The sequence below is a fragment of the Ochotona princeps genome, chromosome 2, assembly GCF_030435755.1.
Source record: "Ochotona princeps isolate mOchPri1 chromosome 2, mOchPri1.hap1, whole genome shotgun sequence".
Lineage (NCBI taxonomy): Eukaryota > Metazoa > Chordata > Mammalia > Lagomorpha > Ochotonidae > Ochotona > Ochotona princeps.
In genome coordinates, this window is record NC_080833.1 from 15,786,531 (window position 1) to 15,804,447 (window position 17,917).

Genomic DNA, 17,917 nt, shown 5'->3' on the forward strand with positions numbered 1-17,917 from the left:
TTGACTCACTGTACCACAGCCTCATCCCCCAGTGTTTTCACAGCCAGCCTTCTTTACCTATGGGTTCCCCAGTGACAGTTAGCCAACCCCAGATCAAAGACATTATTTTTTTCTAAGATTTGTTTAAAGTCAGAGAGGGAAAGAGAGAAAGGGTGGGGTGGGGGTGCAGATTCCATCTGCTGGTTCACTGCCCAAATGACTATGGCTTTCCAGGGCTGTATTTGGATCCTTCATGTGGGTGCAGGTGCACCAGGATTCGGACCATCTTCCACTTCTTTCCAGGCCATTGGCAGGGAGCTTTGCAGATCAAAAAATATTCATTAAAAAAAAAACTCTTCCCAGATACAGATTTTTTTCCCTTGCATGATGCCCTGAACAATACACTACAAAACTACTTATAGAGGCTATCAGGTTAGATACAATGCATCATTTAGAAGATTCAACACTGCTGGAGGATGTGGGTGTTGTAGGTGTGGGCTCTGTGCAAATGCTTCCTAGCAGGGGCTCAGCATTCCCCAGATTGTGGTGTCCACAGGAGGCCCTCCAGCCCACCCCCTCCCTGACTACTACGGGTTGCACAGCCATCCTCCCATCAGTGGCCATATTTCCTGGAGACAAACTCCAGACACCCAGACTGATGGTGAAAGCGGGAGAGAACGTTTGATGTCTGGGTGGACCTGGCTGACGGGGGTGAAGGAAAGGGGCTGATGAGTAAAATAAAGCCACAGGCTAACCTGATGACAGAAGATACACAGGACCAGAAAGCTGCAGTCCATGGCTTATCTAGGAAGGCTTCCCAGGGGAGGTGACATTTGGGACCCATTTGGAGGGGCGTGTTTGAGTGTCCCCAGGAGGGTGGGGGGCATTGCAGGGAGGAGAAATTGGCTGCACAGGGGGACTGTGTCTGGTGGGCAGAGAGAGACACACTCACTTGTGGGTGCGGCTGGTGGGGACCACCTGGGCTCCCTACTTTGTCACAATTGGCCGGCTTCCTCTCTGAGCTCTCCCATCTCCTCTAATGTGACGTGGCCGTGATGACTGGTCCTGTGTCTGCAAGTCATGCTGGGGATGAGGGAATACAGAGCATGGCCTGATGCCGGGCACCTGGGCACACTGCTTCTGCCGGTCAGTAGATACCAAGCATAAGCGGATTCCTATGCAAGAGGGTTTTTAAAAGTACGACTGCCATGCCCTGGGAGACCCAAGAGCATGGGCCTGGACTCAGTTTCAGACTCTGTGTACCCTTAGTCAGGTCACCAGGCCTCTCAGAGTTCGCTTCCATAAGAATGCCAGGCCTCTCAGAGTTGTCTCGAGAACCAAGAAGGCTCGTCCCATGTCCAGAGCTGCCCGTCTCGCCCCCAACCCTCCCACTCTCTTCCTTTTCCCCCCTCCCTCCCAGTAGGCCCTGGTGTTCATTTACCGTCACCCCACCCCCAGTAACCCTGGCCCAGACCCCCATCCATCATCCTGTCCTTTGCAGAGGTTAAGTGGGTCCCCAAGCAGCAGATCCAAACGCTCCCGCAGCCCCGGCTGCACAATGTGGCCCGCTGTTAGTGCAGCCCGGCTGGCCCCAAGGATTGAGTTTCAGCCGGGGCCGGCGCTGGCGGGTGCCCAGGCCAACAGCGGGCAGGCGGGGGGACAGAGTAGAGGAGCTGGCGGCGTCGCGGGGACTCCTCTGCCTGGAGCCTGAAAAAACACAGGCAGCCGCAGGCGGGCCACGGAGGCCGAGCAGGAGTGTGTGCCTGGGCAGAAGGATTTCCCATTAGCAGGATCCCCTTTCGTGCTGCCTGAGCCTCGAACAGGGGCTGGACTAGAAAAACAGCATGCTGGCTCTTCCCCGCTTCCACAGGACTACGGGCTGCCAGAAGCTGACATGGGCTCCTCACTCACTCTGGGCCAGTGAGTCTGAGGCCCCTTAGGTTCCCGTTCTCATCAGAGTTCTCAGAAGCCCAATCAGGCTGTCAGGCTGAGCTGGGTTCAAATCTCAGCTTCTTTCTAGCTCTGTGGCTTTGGACAGGTTTTAAAGTCTCTCTGGACTCAGTCTGCTCATCTGGGCAATGGGACGACAGGATCAACCTTATTTACGAAGTGATGTGTGCATGGTTTACCTCAGAGCCTGGCATCCGGATCCCTGGGAGATGAAATCAGTGGTTTGTCCCTTCCCAATGGGAGGCGGAAGAGCCCGGTGGCTCGTGGGACTGGCCCCGCATGTGGGGTGGGGGGTGTCTGACCTGCTCCTTACAGACCCTGTGAGTTCCTTGATCTGTGCAAGCCTCAGTTTCCCTGGAAATTTGCTCTGAACTGGCAAGGGGACAGTGCTGGTAGACACCTGTTGAGTGTTTGCCATGTCCCCTGTGGGCCTCAGGTAGCCCGACCTCGTTGCCCTACATCCTGTGGGTCCAAGTGCAACTGTGAGGGTGCAGGGTGAGGATTTTCTTTTTTGTCTTTTTTTTTTTTAAGATTTTATTTATTTTTATTGGAAAGTCAGATTTGCAGAGAGAAGGAGAGACAGAGAGGAAAGATCTTCCATCTGCTGATTCACTCTCCAGTGGCCACAATGGGGCTGAGCTGATCCATAGACAGGAGCCAGGAACTTCTTCCAGGTCTCCCACATGGGTACAGGGTCTGAAGGCTTGGGCTGTCCCCAGTTGCTTTCCCAGATCATAGCCCAGGAGCTGGAAGAGAAGCGGAGCAGCCAGGACACGAACCGGCGCTCATATGGGATCCTGGTGCATGCAAGGTGAGAATTTTAGCCACTAGGCTGCTGTACCAGGCTTGCAGGGTGAGGATTTTGTCATCCTCATTTTATGAATAAGGAACAGAGCCTCAGAGAGGGGAAGTGACTTGCTTAAGCTTGTTGGTGGCCTTGAACGTTCTCTCTTCTTGGAACATCTAATTTGGAACGAGGAAAGAATGGTCTGACTCCCAGGCTGTGGCTGGCATCTCACGGACCAACCGGAAGATGCCAGCCAGGCTTGGGTTTGAGTTACCATGAACTTCTGGAAGGGTCCTGAGTGGCCTGCTGCTTGGTCACATGCTAAGCTGATTTGCTGCCCGTTCTGGAGAGGCTCCTGGCCAGTTAAGGACGGCTCACGGGCACCTGTCCAGCATGTACCACCTCCCCACCCAGCTGGTCCCCATGTGGAGCTTCATGTCCTCCACAGGGCCGCCATGTGATCCCAAAGTCCTCAGAACGGCCAGTGTCTCTAGCCTCATCAGGAATGCTCCGTAGCTTGCCATTGCCAGGTCCCAAGCTCCACCCGAGCTCCCCACCCCCTTTCCCACCTCTCCTGACAGCTCCTCAGAGATGCTCTTTCTCATTGCTTGGCTAAAGTCAACTATTTCCGCTTTCACTTCCTCCTCTAGGTTTCCCTAGACTGTGTGCGCCAGTTCTCCCCTGCCTCTCCCTGCAGTTCCTGCTTTGCCCTGGGCACTAGCCTAGCAGTGCTGTGAGGAAAGAACTGGTCAGTCTCTGTGCCCCTGGTGCCCAGCACAGGGCTTGGGTAAAGTAGATATTCACTAAATGACCGTGACTTTGTCACTTAACCCAGCCCAGGTAGATGGCTGCCAGACACTAGGAGCCCGGAGCTGAGTTAGAGAGGAGAAGCCAGCCTGGCTAAAATATCAGGAAGGACTTGGCGATCAGGAAGGCAAAGGTGGACGGGCTTGTGGCCACAGCAGAAAGTGGTACAGCTGGATGCTCAGGCGGGGAAAGACAGAGCCTGAGAGGGCGTCAGTGACCCTGGAATACACTAGAAAGGAGCTAGGACATGTTCCTGCAGGCACCGGGCACTCTGTGGATATAGCTGCATTATGCTATGCCCAGAGCTGGGCTTGACAAGCACCACACAGCCACCATGTGCAGGCTGGCAGCCTCTACCTGAGCATGTGCCCTGGGCCCTGTTGTCAGAGCTGTGGATGCCTTGCTGAGCAAGGCAGCTTCCCCAGGATAAGGGCCCTGCAAGGTGCAGAGCAGTAAGACTTGCTTGCAAGGTATTACTTTATCCTCACATTTTGCAGATGTGAAACTGAGGCTCAGTCACACACTGGAGGATGCCAGAGCCCAGGTTCTGGCCTGGAAAATCTGAGTCCTGTTCCTCTGCTACTCTCCCTTTTATCCCCTCCTGTCCTCACTTGAGCCTAGACACACACACACACACACACACACACACACACACACACCTTGATGGTTTCCTTGAGGTCTTCTCCGTTTTCTAAGCTGATGACATAGTGGTAAGAACACAGGTAAGGACATCGGTGTGAGTTCGAACCCTGGCCCTGCCTGTGTGTCCCTGTCTGACCTCAGTTTTCCCATCTGGAAGATGGCATCTTTAATACCCCAGTCAGCGTTTGGCACACAGGCAGGAGGTGCTTAATGAAAGCTGTCATCTCCCCCACTGGCACAGACAGCCAGAGCTGGCCGGCGGTGGCCTGGAGAGCAGGGGGCAGCCTTGCAGCCCAGCAGCCCGTGAGCAGGGCTCCTGCGCAGCCACCTCCTGGCGGCCTGATGCTAACGACTTCAGTGTGTCTCCCCTTTGAACGCAAATATTTCTGAAATGCACACTGCTTGTTCCCACGTTGCCGGAGGGGCCGGCTGCCTCCCCCAGCCGCACAGCCGGGGCCTCCTGATTGCTTTCTTGTGTCGGCTGCAGGCTGGAGAGGGGGTGTAGGCCCAAACACTGCTGCACCCCAAGGCATGTGTCTCAGGCTGGTGGCCCCATTCCTGCTTTGGCCTGGGTTCCTAGAGTGTCTATGGCCCCACTTTCCTCAGCTCTTCATTGGGTTTAGGGACGGGAGTGGTTTCTGATAAGCGCTTGAGATCCAGTTGGGTAGTAGGGCTGAATGGGGAGGGAGGTGGCAGTGTGTGTGTGTGTGTGTGTGTGTGTGTGTGTGTGTGTAGGCGGGGAGACACTGGTGAGGCTGGGGAGGATATGAGCAGAAGGGCACAGTGAGCCGAATCTTCCAGTTCCCAATTCACCCACCCTTCCCCCGATAGCACTTGCCCACTCTCACTCCCTTGACTTTCTCTCAGTTGCCCCCTCTGCCAGGGCACTCCCCTCCTGGGAAGCCATACCTAAATGTGGCCTTCCTTTCCTCCCCCGCCACACCCATCGGCGACAGTGCACCGTGCACATCCCCGTGTGGTCTTGTCACATCCGCGTGGTGATTAATTATCTGTGTATGGGGACGCCAGCTTCCCGGCAATGAGGGATTGGCACTGTCACGGCGGAGGCAGCTTGATGGAGCCCCGTGGCCCCCAGAGCGTGCTCGGTGGCTTGCCGGTGAACATTTTTAATTACAGCAGCCTCGTGTTTATTTCCCTTCTTTTTATGGAAAGTGATATTGGTTTCCCATTTATAATAATAATCACTTTTGTTTCCTCTTTAAAATGCACTTAAGAAAAAAAAAGTCAATTGGAAGAAAAATAGTCAAGAGCAATACAGGTGGAAGGCAGAGGGCTGACGTCATCCAGTGTCGCCCACCGGAAAGGCCCGAAGCCAGGCAGCCCCGGGTGGCACAGGGCACTGGCTGGCACGTGTTCCCGCTCCTCTGAGCCAGGCCCTGTGTCGGGTTCTACGGGCTCCAGCCCTTGCTCTTCAGGGGAGCACAGGCCCTTGGAGGAGAATGGCAAACCAGGACAGTTACTGCCCAGGTCATCTCAAGCACCAGGACACCTTGGGACACCAGTGACTGGGAGGACTTCCCAGAGGAGGTGACCTGAGTTGAGATGTCACCAATGGGGGGCAGGAGGGGCGGACAAAGTAGGGATGGAGGAGAGAGAACGTTCGAAAGGCATCTTTCCAATGAATAAATGTTATAAATAGATCTATTTCAGAAACCTTAAAACCAAAAGAATAGTGCCAGGTGAGAGACAGCAACTGAAAAACAGCCTGGCAAGGGAAGAGGGGAGTGGCCCTGGGTGTGTTCTTGAGCCTGCCAGCCTTGGCCTTCCCATCTGTGAAATGGAACTGTATCAAGTCCTTCCTGGCATTGTTGGGAGAACGTTGATGTCATCTCCAGGTTTTCATAGGGCCTCAATGAAATTGAGTTCCCCTCCCCTGTGAAATTTAGGGATTAGAGAGGACCCTGATCTGTCCCAGTGGCTGTGTCGGTGTGGAAGCTGGGACCTGGGACTCGGGTGTCCTGAACCCGAGGTGAGAACTCTGCACTCCAGATGCTGGATGCTTGCATTTGGCTGGAGAGAAACCAAGAGGAGTTTGGGACATCCCAGGAAAGCAGCATCAGTCGGACTTGGAAGGGCTCCTTGGAGGCTGTGGCCGTCGGGGAGGAAAGCTGATGTTGGTCAGACGTTGGCCAGTGCGGCCTAGGAGTGGGAAAGTCAGTGGGTGGAGCTGGAGCCTCTTGGATCCACCTTCAAGGGCCCATGCTGCCTTTGAGTGGCTCTGGCTTCCTGAGGGCCCTCTGGGGCTGGGTGCTGCCCGACACATTGGGTCTTCATATCCACAATAGGAATTTAGCTGGGCCTGTCCTGTTGCACAGGCGAGTGAGCCTTGGAAGGTGAAGGGGCGAGGTAACCAAGTGCCGTCTCCTGCCCCAGTACCTAGGGCTGACAACTCTTCCCAGGCCTGGCAGGTGTGAAGGGGGCAGAGGAGTCACTGCCCTGCTGCCGCTTTCCAAGGGCAGCTGCCAACCTGCTGGGCCCTCTGAGCCTTGCTGGCTGTGAGCCTGTCAGCCTACTCACTTCCAGGCCCCTGGGCTCCTCCACCCAGGCTGTCCATCCTGCCCCCAGCCAGGGCAAGTTTGGGTCAAGTGCACTGGAAGGAAGATGAGGGGGGTGAAAGGCCCAGGCCTAAGCTTTTGGGGTGCCCCAGGTTTGAGTCTCCTGCTTTCCTGTGTGACTTATGACAAAGTGCCTTCTGGGCCTGCGTTTGCACCCAGAGAACAACAAGGTCAGTTCCCAGCCCCTCCCTCCAGGGCCACACGAACCAAGTCCTTGTCCTCTGGGTTATCCAGGACTTTAGCCAAATGGGTGGTGCCACCTGCATGGCAAGCTGGCTTCCGCCTGGCAGAGCCGTGGCCCTGCTCTGGCCCAAGCATAGTCGCCGCTCTCCTTCGGTCCACACTGCCCCGGCAGCTGCTCCTTTGGCCTGGTAGAGAGCCCAGCTTGGCGAGTCCCCGGCTGAGGCCAGTGAGAGAACAGGTTAAAAGTTCAACCCTTGTTCTCTCCAGGAAGGAAAATCTGTAGCATTCCGAGTGTGAAAAGGAGCCCTTTTTTGCAGCCCCAAAGCAACATAATAGAACTTCACTTCGATTTGCCATCAAAAAGATGCCCTTGGCACTGTCTCCACTGTCCCTGGCCCCCCCACCACTCCTACACCCCTACGCTGGCCGCAGTGTGAAGGGACCCAAGGACCACAAACACAAGCCACAGGTGGTCACGGGGACACTCCTGCATCCTCTCTTGTTGGCTCTCCCGTCTGGCTGAGGTCATCTTTGGGCAAATGATGCTTCCCCCTCCAACTCCCAAGCCCCCCTCCATCCCTGCCATGGTCATGCCCTCATTACCTTCTATTTGAACCTTCTCAATGGCCTGAAAGTTGGCACCCCACTCCCAATCTCCTGGCATCAGTGAATCTCGCTCAGACCATCAAACTAATTGTTCTAAATGCCTGTGAGTGATGGGGTTGGAGGCTGGCACCTGCACTGCCATCAGCTCCTCTGTGACCTTTAGAGAGTTCCTTTCCTTCCCTTTACTCCAGTTGCTTTATCTCCAATCAGAAGCAAGTGGGTTGCCCTAGGGAGTGGGTCACAGTTGGTGGGCATTTGGGTCCTGGGACTCTGGTGATAAGTACAATGTAGCCATCGAGGGTAGTGATTGATTGATGATGCCTGCCTTGGACACAGAACTGGAGCAGAAAAGCAAGCATGCCTCTCATCTGCAGGCTGAGCTGAGCCATGTGCAGGTTCCGCTGTGACCTGCTGGGTTGGTGCTTACTCACCCACAGCTCAAATCTGTACCGGGTTGCACTGCTCCATGGTGGGGGTGGGTGTCTTCTCCTCTTTACTTCTTGTCCCAGCGTACCCAGCTCAGTGCCTGGATGTCATGGGCATCAGCTAGCCAAATGCCTGAAAGAGCTCCATTTGAATCCACTCAGTACATTGCAGTTGAACACAGTGTTCTGAGGGGGCCTCCATTGTGGCCCAGCACGTGAAGCTGCCACTTGGGACTCCCACATTCCAGATTGGACTCCAGACTGAGTCCTGGCTGCTCTGCTTCCAATCCAGTCCCTGCTAATGTGCCCGGGAAGGCAGTAGAAGATGGCCTAAGTGCTTGGGTCCCTCCCACCCATGTGGGAGATCCAGGTGGAGTTTCTGGCTCCTGGCTCCTGGCTTCAGCCTGGTCCATTCTTGGCTATTGTGGTCATTTGGGGAGTGAACCGGCAGAGGGGTGGTGTCCCTCTCCCAGAGCAGGGGGACATGGATGGGGGCTCTAGCTCTGAGCTGAGCCTGGGGGAGGGGGCCTCTCTCTGTCCCTGTGGGTCTCCTCTGCCACAGATGGTGTGGCTGCTGGTCACAGAGCTGTCTGACCAGTGACAGCTGGTGCCCGCTGCCCACAACCCTCCACCTTCAGGACCCATCCTGGGCAGAGTTGGCAGAGCTGGGACACCTGAGGATTTCAGATCCTGGCAGTTGTGTGGGCAGTGGGATAAGCTTATCTGGCACTGAAGTGCACCCACATTCCAGCTTTTTAGAATTTGATGCAAGCCAAAAACTGAATGGATTACAAGGAAGTTTTGATGTGAAATATTTTTAAAGATGTATTTTTATTTGAAAAGTAGCATTATACACACACACACACACACACACACACACACACACACACACACACAAAGGATCTGTCTCCCAGAGTGGGTGCAGTAGGAGTAGCCAAGGCTGGGCCACAAGAACTCCATCCAGATCTCCAGCATGGTTGGTGGGGGTCCCAACACTTGGGCCACCCTCTCTGCTGCTTTCCCAGATGCTTTAGCAGCGAGCTGGATCAGAAGCAGGGCAGTGACCAACCAGTGACCATATGGGATGGTGGCATCACAGATAGTAGCTTAACCCACTATATCACAATTATTTGGGGTGATGTAGCATTTTGAGCATTTGGTAGTGGACCCTTTGGAACCTAGAGAAAACCCCAGATTAGGAGCCTGACATTATGGAAAAGGAGGGAAAGGCTAGTACCCGGATTAGGGGTGGGAGGAGGCATGGAGGGGTGGAGAATTGGTTGGGTGGGAGGCCATTGGGGTCTAGATAGGAGGGACCTGGAAAAATAGAATCAAGCAATTGGCTGAGCCATGAGAGTGGGAGGGATTAGGGAATGGAGGTACAGGGTCTGGAGGGAGGGCAGGTTTTGGGATTACAGTCCTCTAATTGGGGTGATGAAAGAAAGCAGAGTGCTGGAATGAGGGATCCCGAGGGGCACATCTCAGGGCTGGGGCAGTGACTGACAGTTCCTAGTAGGTGGGACTAGCCAGTGATTGACAGTTCCTAGTAGGTGGGACTGGGCAGTGATTGACAGCTCCTAGTAGGCAGGACTGGGCAGTGATTGACAGCTCCAAGTAGGCAAAGCTGGGCAATGACTCTTGGCTCTTCCTACAGAAACGCTGATGGATTCCACTACAGCGACGGCTGAGCTGGGCTGGATGGTGCATCCATCATCAGGGGTGAGTTGGTGATCTGCAAACCCTGTCTTATCCCCCAAGATTCCTTGGGCTCTGCTCAGGACTTAGATATGCCCTCCAAGTCCAGCCCCTTCCCTGCTGCCCCGAAGCCCAGTTCAGCCCAGAGCAAAGACCTCTCACGGCCCACCCACCCCTCCCCCTTCCAAGTCCTCTCCTGGCCATGTATGGAGCACCAGTTACCATGACAATATGCAGGGGCCTTCAGCCGCAGGATCCTCATAGTGTAAAGTCAGACCATTTTACAGAGGAGGAAAGCAAACTGTCGTTTCCTTCAGTTACAGTAGCATCGTCTCCAATCCCACTGGACGGGAGTGCCTCCATGTTCCAGGTGGATACACTGAGGTCCAGAGGCCGAATGTTAGCAGGTGCTGGGGCTCAGGCTGCATCCAGGCAGTGGCCTGCTGTGAGATCCTAACTTCACGTGCCCCCTCCTTGGACTCCCTCTGCTTCCCTGTTGGGATCTGTGCTCCCCTCACTGAGCAGGTTCCTCTTCCTCTTCACCCCCACCAGCTCATCCCTGTCCCTTAGCTTATGTCTATGCATCAATGAGACGGCCGTAGCGGCACCTCCTTCCTAGGACTGTCAGGCCCGGCTCAGATGGGGCTACCCGTCCAGAGTGCTGCTGCTGCTAATTGGCACCGTGGCCATTGTCGGTGCTAACATTCACTCCTCCCAGAGCTCTTCCCTTCCCTCCCCCTCCCCCAGGACTCAGCTGCTGCCCCAGGGCACTGCATCCCCCTCCTCTTTCTCCCCTAGGCCTGTGCTCTCAATAGGCAAGGGCCCCAGGGTCAGGCTTCTTTCTGTGGCTCTTTCTTGTCACCAATTTTCCATCTGCGAAGGCGGCTGGGCCCACAGCCCCACCCTGCCAGTAATGAGGCCAGGCTGGGCTGCAGGGCCCCCGGCCGCAATTATTTGGGGTGTTTAGGCTGCAGGGCCTCCGCATGTTAATTAGAGAGAGGGGAGAAAGGCAAAGTGCTCTAATTAAGTGCTCTAATTAAGTTCTGAAGAAGAGCAGTGGTTGTAACAAGGGGCTGACTTTGTCACATGGTGCCACCAAAAAAAGAGAAAATTTTAATGTCGGGGAGCTTCGGAGTCACCATTGAAGTGGAGATGGGGCTAGCAGGCTGCAGCCTGGCCTTCCCCACCACCCCCGCCCTGCGTAGCCCCTGACCTCCTCGGGCTGCAGCCTTCATGCCACTCCACGCAGAGAACAAAGGCGATGAGCAGCATTGGCTATGGGGGCCACCTGCCTCTCCCATCACCCGCACCCCCCCCAACCATGGTCACATTTGGCAGTTGGGGAAATAAAGACCAGGAGACAGGAAGTGACTTGCCTGAGGCCACACATATTATAAGCAAACGCGAGATTAGAACCCAGAGCTCCCTGGATAGGTCACAGTTGTTCCAAGGCAGCACAGGTGAGCACTCAGAAAGGTTTGCATAATCGGGGCCAGGTGTCTGCACCTGCCTGCTCACTAGCCCTTTGGCTGTAGACTACAGCCTGTAAGTGTGCCCAGCTGGGCCTGGTGTGTGTGGGGAGGGCGAGGTGGAATAGGCTTCAGCGGGATGAAGGCATCGGGATAGGGAAAGGACAGGGAGTGTCCCCTGCAGGACTGGGTACCCCCATGCCAGCAGAGCCCAGGGGCTGCAATGGGAATAAAGATTCAATTCCAAGGTACTCCAACCCCTGAGCCCTTCTTATGAGGTTCCTAACCAGCCTAAACCTGCTAGGTCTGGCCTGAGAGCCCAGAGCAGAGCTGCCCCTGAGGGAAGGGGATGGGTACTAACTCACAGGAAGAAGTCCCCAAAGACAAGGGATGTGTCTCCCTGCTCACACAAGGCACTCTCAAAGGGCAGAAGCTCGCTCTCACCACTGTGCTGGCATCCCCCCAACCCAACCCCATGTCCAAAGCTCTGCCAGCTCCCATCAGAAGCACTCCCTGTAGGCAGGGCCCTCGCTTGTGGCCCTGTCGAATGGGAAATGCCAGGGATCAGGACCCCACATCTCTTTCCTTGATCAAGTTTGTGAACCCCTGACAGAGAGGGCCACGTCTCCCTCGCTGACCAGGAGAAATATCAAAGTCAAGAAGGCGTGTGCTGTTCCATTAGATTGGCATGTCACCCTTAGGGATGGGGAATGCCCCAAGGCCATGCCTCTCCCATCAGATTAGGACTTCTCTAACATTCTCCACCATCAAACCAGAGGATTTGTCCAAGTCTGTGTCTCCCCTTTGAGGGCATTTGCTGGGGCTGAGCCATTACCTCCCCCAGCTGACTAGCATTTCTCCCACAGTGGGAAGAGGTGAGCGGCTACGACGAGAACATGAACACAATCCGCACCTACCAGGTGTGCAATGTGTTTGAGTCAAGCCAGAACAACTGGCTGCGGACCAAGTTTATCCGGCGCCGGGGCGCCCACCGCATCCACGTGGAGATGAAGTTCTCAGTGCGTGACTGTAGCAGCATCCCCAGCGTGCCCGGCTCCTGCAAGGAGACCTTCAACCTCTATTACTACGAGGCCGACTTTGACTCGGCCACCAAGACCTTCCCCAACTGGATGGAGAATCCGTGGGTGAAGGTGGACACCATTGCCGCCGACGAGAGCTTCTCACAGGTGGACCTGGGAGGCCGGGTAATGAAAATCAACACCGAAGTGCGGAGCTTCGGGCCCGTGTCTCGCACCGGCTTCTACCTGGCCTTCCAGGACTATGGCGGCTGTATGTCCCTCATCGCCGTGCGGGTCTTCTACCGCAAGTGCCCCCGTGTCATCCAGAATGGTGCCATCTTCCAGGAGACACTGTCAGGGGCTGAGAGCACATCCCTGGTAGCTGCCCGGGGCAGCTGCATCGCCAATGCAGAGGAGGTGGATGTGCCCATCAAACTGTATTGTAACGGGGATGGCGAGTGGCTGGTGCCCATCGGGCGCTGTATGTGCAAGGCGGGCTTCGAGGCTGTGGAGAATGGCACCATTTGTCGAGGTAAGGAAGGGCCAACGTGGGGCACATACCTCTGTTAATGCTGTGGGTGGTAGGAAGGAAGACGTTGCTGCTGACTACAGACTTGGACACGGCAGCTGAGGGCTCAAGTGAGCAAGGCCAAGGCCTGGAGGTGACTGGCCACGGGGCACCTGTGGTTAGGGTATCCAGATCCACTCCTCCACCAGTGCCCCAGCTTGATCGAGGGAGGCATGTGGGGAGCACTTCCTGTGCACACATTCGCACGTGCGCGTGTACACACATCCACACACTTGACAGGTGCAATACCAGATGATTTGGGTTGGTGTGAGGATAAAGACTTTTCGATTTCGTTATTTCATGGTTATTTATGATGGCAACTGGTGGAGTTTCCTTTTTAAGAAGATGAGCTAGAATAGATCGCCCTTCTGTGTGAATGACTTAACATTTATGGAGCTTTTACTCCGCAGTCAGTACAGGCCCAGCCACGTGGAAGTGACCAGACAGGAAGAACGTGTGTCTCACCCCGTGCTACCTGCCCTTCGTGGCTCAGGTTGAGACTCCTCCCCCTCCTGGAACCCGGAGCTGGCAGGCTGCTGTGGGCAGGGCAAAAGGCAAGGGAGTGTGAGGCAGATGGCACGCTGGCCCTCAAGTTTCCATCTGCAGTGGCCCACACATCCCGTCCCTGCAAGCTCAATGGTCCAAGCAAGTCATATGGCTAATTCAAGGCAATGGGGATGTGCCATTCTCCCGTGAACTGGGCTCTGTGACTGCCACTTGTACTGTACGCTGAGCGCTTATGTGAGTTAACTCATCTGGTCATCATAGCAGCCCGAGAACAATGAAGTCCAGAGAACGCACCAACGAGAGTAGGGACGGTCTGGCTTCCCTGGGCATAAGCTAACATTGGGACCAGTGGATATGACAAAGAACTGTGAAGATGGTTTGTAAACATGAGGAGTTTGTAGGAGGAACTGCATGGTGGTGGGAAGGCTGTGAAGTTAGATGAAACTGGGTTCAAATCACAGCCTTGCTGGTTAGAAGCTGTGTGACGCTGGTCAACTGTAAAACCCACTTTGATTGGGTGGCTGTAAGCAGCCATGTGGCAAGCATTTAGCATGATTTTCAGCACAGAGGAAGTCCTTGATAGATACTAACTAAATGAGAAGATGATGTATGCAGAGCCCACCTGTTGCAGGTGCCTGGTAGTGTGAGCTGGAAAGTGTGTGACTTCCTCTTGTATCCTTGCATCCTGGAGTTCCTTTAATGCCAGGCTGAGAGTGGCAGAGAGTGTGGGAGTCTCACTACCACCTCCCCTGCAACTTCTGCCTTCAGCCCTGGCAGCATTGCTGAATCCCTGGAAGCCTAGGGGATGGTTGGGTGGTGGGTGCCTGGAGCTGTGCCCACAGTGCTGGGGGTTGGTGATTCAGGATGTGAAGACAGACAAGAGAGGAAAGAGAGGAGCTTGAAGGAACAGGAAATTTCCCCTGCAGGAAGGTGATGATTCTGGGAAAGAAACTGGGAATTTGCTTGCTTGGAGAAGCTAACCAATTTGGTTGTAAGTCCATGAGTGTGAAAATTCACAGCGATGGAAAATGGCACTGGAGGGTAGAGTGAGCCAGCACGAAACCTGGCATTCATTATTGGTCGGTTATTCACTCATCAAACCATCCCTGACTTGATGTTGAGTATCAGTGCAGAGAAGGATGCAGCTGTGGACCCCCAGGTTCCAGGGGAGATGGACCTGGAGCCAACGAAGGTGGTGAGGTCCAACTTGTGGAACGGAAACTGTTCAGGCTGTGGTGGGCACGGGATGACAGAAGACTCCATGGGGAGGTGGCATTGGCCTTGAGCCTGGGGCAGGGGAGAGGATGAGTAGGTACCCAGGACTTCTGCAGGGTGGATCTGCACGAACCAAGGCCTGGGGGCAGGAGTTGACATGATTTGTCCCTTGCTAGGGGATCTAAAAGGGATGCAGGAAGAGCTACCGCTGGAGGAACCTCAGATAAGGGGGTGCATCAGGCATCAACTGCTACATGCAGGTTACCCCAAGGCAGCAGTTTTCAGTAGCAAGTAGTTGTTATCTCTGGGATTCTGAGCAATCCAGGGAGAGCCAAGATGGGTGCCTCTGGATTGGAGTTTCCCATGAAGTTATGCCTCCATTGCAAGTCTGGAGGGCTCCTCTTTCAAGTTCCATCATATGGTTCTTGGCACATGTCTCACATGTGCAGGAACTGAGCAAGAGCCCAGAGAATGTCAAAGAGCACCCAGGACAGAGCCACAATCTTTGTAACCTGACCCCACTGTTCTGCCCGTTTCACTATTAAAGAATGAAACACAGAATTCAGCCCCGACTCCAGGGAAAGGGATGGCCCGGATGTGAATGCAGCAGGTGGTATTGCTAGGACCAACCTGAAGGTTGCTTGTCGTGAACAGGATCTCTCAGCATCCTTGTGGGTAGTCAGGTTCCAGGGGATGTCGGAGCTGCAGCTGCCCAGCCAGGCTCCCTCCCATTGCCCCCATCCTCTGGACCTGACCATCGCTGAACCCCAGACCTGACCCAATCAGCCACGGAATGTAAATGGGAGTCAGACAGGGGGATGATTAATGAGCTCAGGGAGTCCAGAAGGCCACCAGCTGCTGCTATGGCTTGTGCAGCGGCCACCCAGAGGTGGGACTGCTCCAGGCTGAGTCCCTGCAGATCCAGGACGTGGGAGAGTCGGTGGCTGCAGTGTACCTCAGAGTGGTGGCCAAGTGGTATCTCGTCCTCTTGCCTAGGGCTTCCCAGCCCTCATTGTGGATTAGAACAATCTAGCAGGATGGTGAAACGCTGATTCCTGGGTCTGGCTCAGCCCTCTTCTGGAGGCCTGGTGCTGCAGCTCTGAGAGGGGACGAAGAATCAGCATTTTGCCACAGGTAGCCTTGATGATCCTGTAACTGGACCATTCACTCAGGCACAGGTTGTGATAACACACCCTTGGGGAATCCACTCTTCAAGGATGGGAGGAGAGGTTAGCAGGATCTCTAGGCGGGTGAGGTTGAAAGGAGCCATTTAACACTGAAACAGTTGGGTAGAGCGAGAAGCCACTGCTTTGCTAAGACAGACCACAGCAAATCAGGCTGCAGGGGGAAGGCAGGTGGGGAGTAGCTGGATCCTTGGGAGTGACCTCCACAGGGGGAAGGAGGCAGTGTTGGGTAACAAGAGGGTGCTAGTTCCTCATTCAGTGAGTAGCGTACAGAACTGTGGATTACACCAGCTCAAGTTCACCAACTTTCTCTGGTGCCGTCCATATGCAGGTGCAATCGAAGAGGGGGCAGTCTAGAAAAGCTGATGATGCAGCAAGCATATTCTTTTTTAAAGATTTATTTATTATTGGAAAGGTAGATTTGCAGAAGGAAAAAAAGAAAGATCTTCATCTGCTGGTTCACTCCCCAAATGTCTGCAATGGTTGGAACTGAGCCGATTCAAAACCAGGAGCCTCTTCCGGGTCTCCTATGTGAGTACAGAATCCTAGGGCTTTGGGCCATCCTCTACTACTTTCCCAGGCCGCAAGCAGGGAGCTGGATGGGAAGTGGGACAGCCAGGACATAAACCAGCACCCATATGATATCCTGACACTTGCAAAGTGAGCATTTAGCCATTGAGCCATTGAGCCATTGCACCAGGCCTTCTGTATCTCTTCTCTGTAAATCTGATGTACCTTTCCAATAAAAATAAAATAGATCTTGAGAAAAAAGTATGTAGCATGAAACATTGTATATAAATTCCAGAATTTTCCTAAAGATTTATTTATTTTTATTGCAAAGTCAGATAGATACAGAGAGGAAGATCTTCCGTCCAATGATTCACTCCCCAATCCCTCTGCACTGATCCGAAACCAGGAGCCTGGAAATTCTTCCAGGTCTCCCACACGGGTGCAGGGTCCCAAGGCTTTAGGCTGTCTTCGACTGCTTTCCCAGGCCACAAGCAGTGAGCTGATGCAAAGTGGGGCTACTGGGATTAGAACTGGCACCCATATGGGATCCTGGCACATTGAAGACAAGAACTTTAGCCACTAGGCCACCACACCGGGCCCTATTCCAGAACTTTTTTAACCAAAATTCTTATCTTTTAATTCTGTTTTCCATGAATGTTTGACAAAATCCTTGGTGACTATGTCTGTATGTGTATAAATATACATATTATATATATATATATTTTTTTAAAGATTTATTTATTTTTCTTGGAAAGACAAACCTACAAATGGAAGGAGAGACAGATCTTTCATTCACCAGTTCACTCCCCAAATGGCCACAATGGCTGGAACTGAAACAACTTGAAACCAGGAGCCAAGAGCTTCTTCCAGGTCTCCCACATAGGTGCAGGGTTCCAAGGCTTTGGGACATCCTGTTTTTTTCCCAGGGTACAAACAGGGAGCTGGAATGGGAAGTGGAGCAGCCGGGACACAAAACAGCGCCCACATGGGATCCTGGTGCTTGCAAGGTGAGGATTTAGCCACTGAGTCACCACACCAGGCCCAGTTCTGTACTTTTAAAAAGAGATTTTGTTTTATTTGTTTGAACAGCAGAGTGAGAGAAACAAAGAGAATCTTCCGTCTATTGGTTTACTTCCCAAATGGCTACAATAGCCTAATTCTGGGCCATGTCAGAATTAGGAGCTTCTTCCAGGTCTTCCATGTGGGTGCAAGAGCCCAAGTCCTTGGGCCATCTTCTGCTGCTTTAGCAGAGAGCTAGATGGGAAGTGGAGGAGCCAGGACGCCAACCAGTGTCCATATGAGATGCCAGCACTGCGGGTGGCAGCTTAACTCGTTGTGCCACATCATCGGTCCCCATTTAGCAATCAAAGCAGGCGTGGGAGCCAGGCACATCCTGGGTGCTGGAGAATACAAACTGAGCAACACAGACATGTCTGCTGCACTCCCCAACTTTTTAGTCGGGGTGAATGGATGGAGGAAAATTGATGGGGAAAACAGCATGTCCAAATAAAGAAACTAGGTACGGATATGATGAATGAGAGGAAAAAATAGACATAGTGCAGTAATGTCAACAAGAGGACCCACTTTGGGCAGGCTGTGTTGATGAGCAATCATTGAGCTGACCAGACTGACCTGGCAAGGCAGAAGGAGAGGCCATGGGAGACAGGGCTCTGCTCCCTTTTCTTCATTTGTTCGCTGTGTGCCCAGTGCTTGATGCTAGCTTGCACGACTCACAAGGCTGCCCTGCCACTTGAGATCTCCTGGGCCTTCCTGTCCCTAATCCCAGTCCCCACCC

The 17,917-nt window shown here is 54.0% G+C and overlaps 2 protein-coding genes across 4 annotated transcripts in view; both read left to right on the top strand.

The window, feature by feature from the left end:
* C1QA (complement C1q A chain) overlaps nt 1-17,917 on the top strand; it is a 280,199-nt gene that overhangs the window by 114,855 nt on the left and 147,427 nt on the right. The window lies entirely within an intron of this gene.
* The window catches only part of EPHB2 (EPH receptor B2), a 163,648-nt gene that overhangs the window by 48,282 nt on the left and 97,449 nt on the right, over nt 1-17,917 (top strand). For all 3 annotated transcript variants that reach the window (XM_058676615.1, XM_058676624.1, XM_058676633.1), the window contains exons 2-3: nt 9,610-9,674; nt 11,986-12,670. In XM_058676615.1, coding sequence (XP_058532598.1) covers nt 9,610-9,674; nt 11,986-12,670 — 750 coding nt within the window. The remainder of the gene's footprint in view (nt 1-9,609; nt 9,675-11,985; nt 12,671-17,917) is intronic.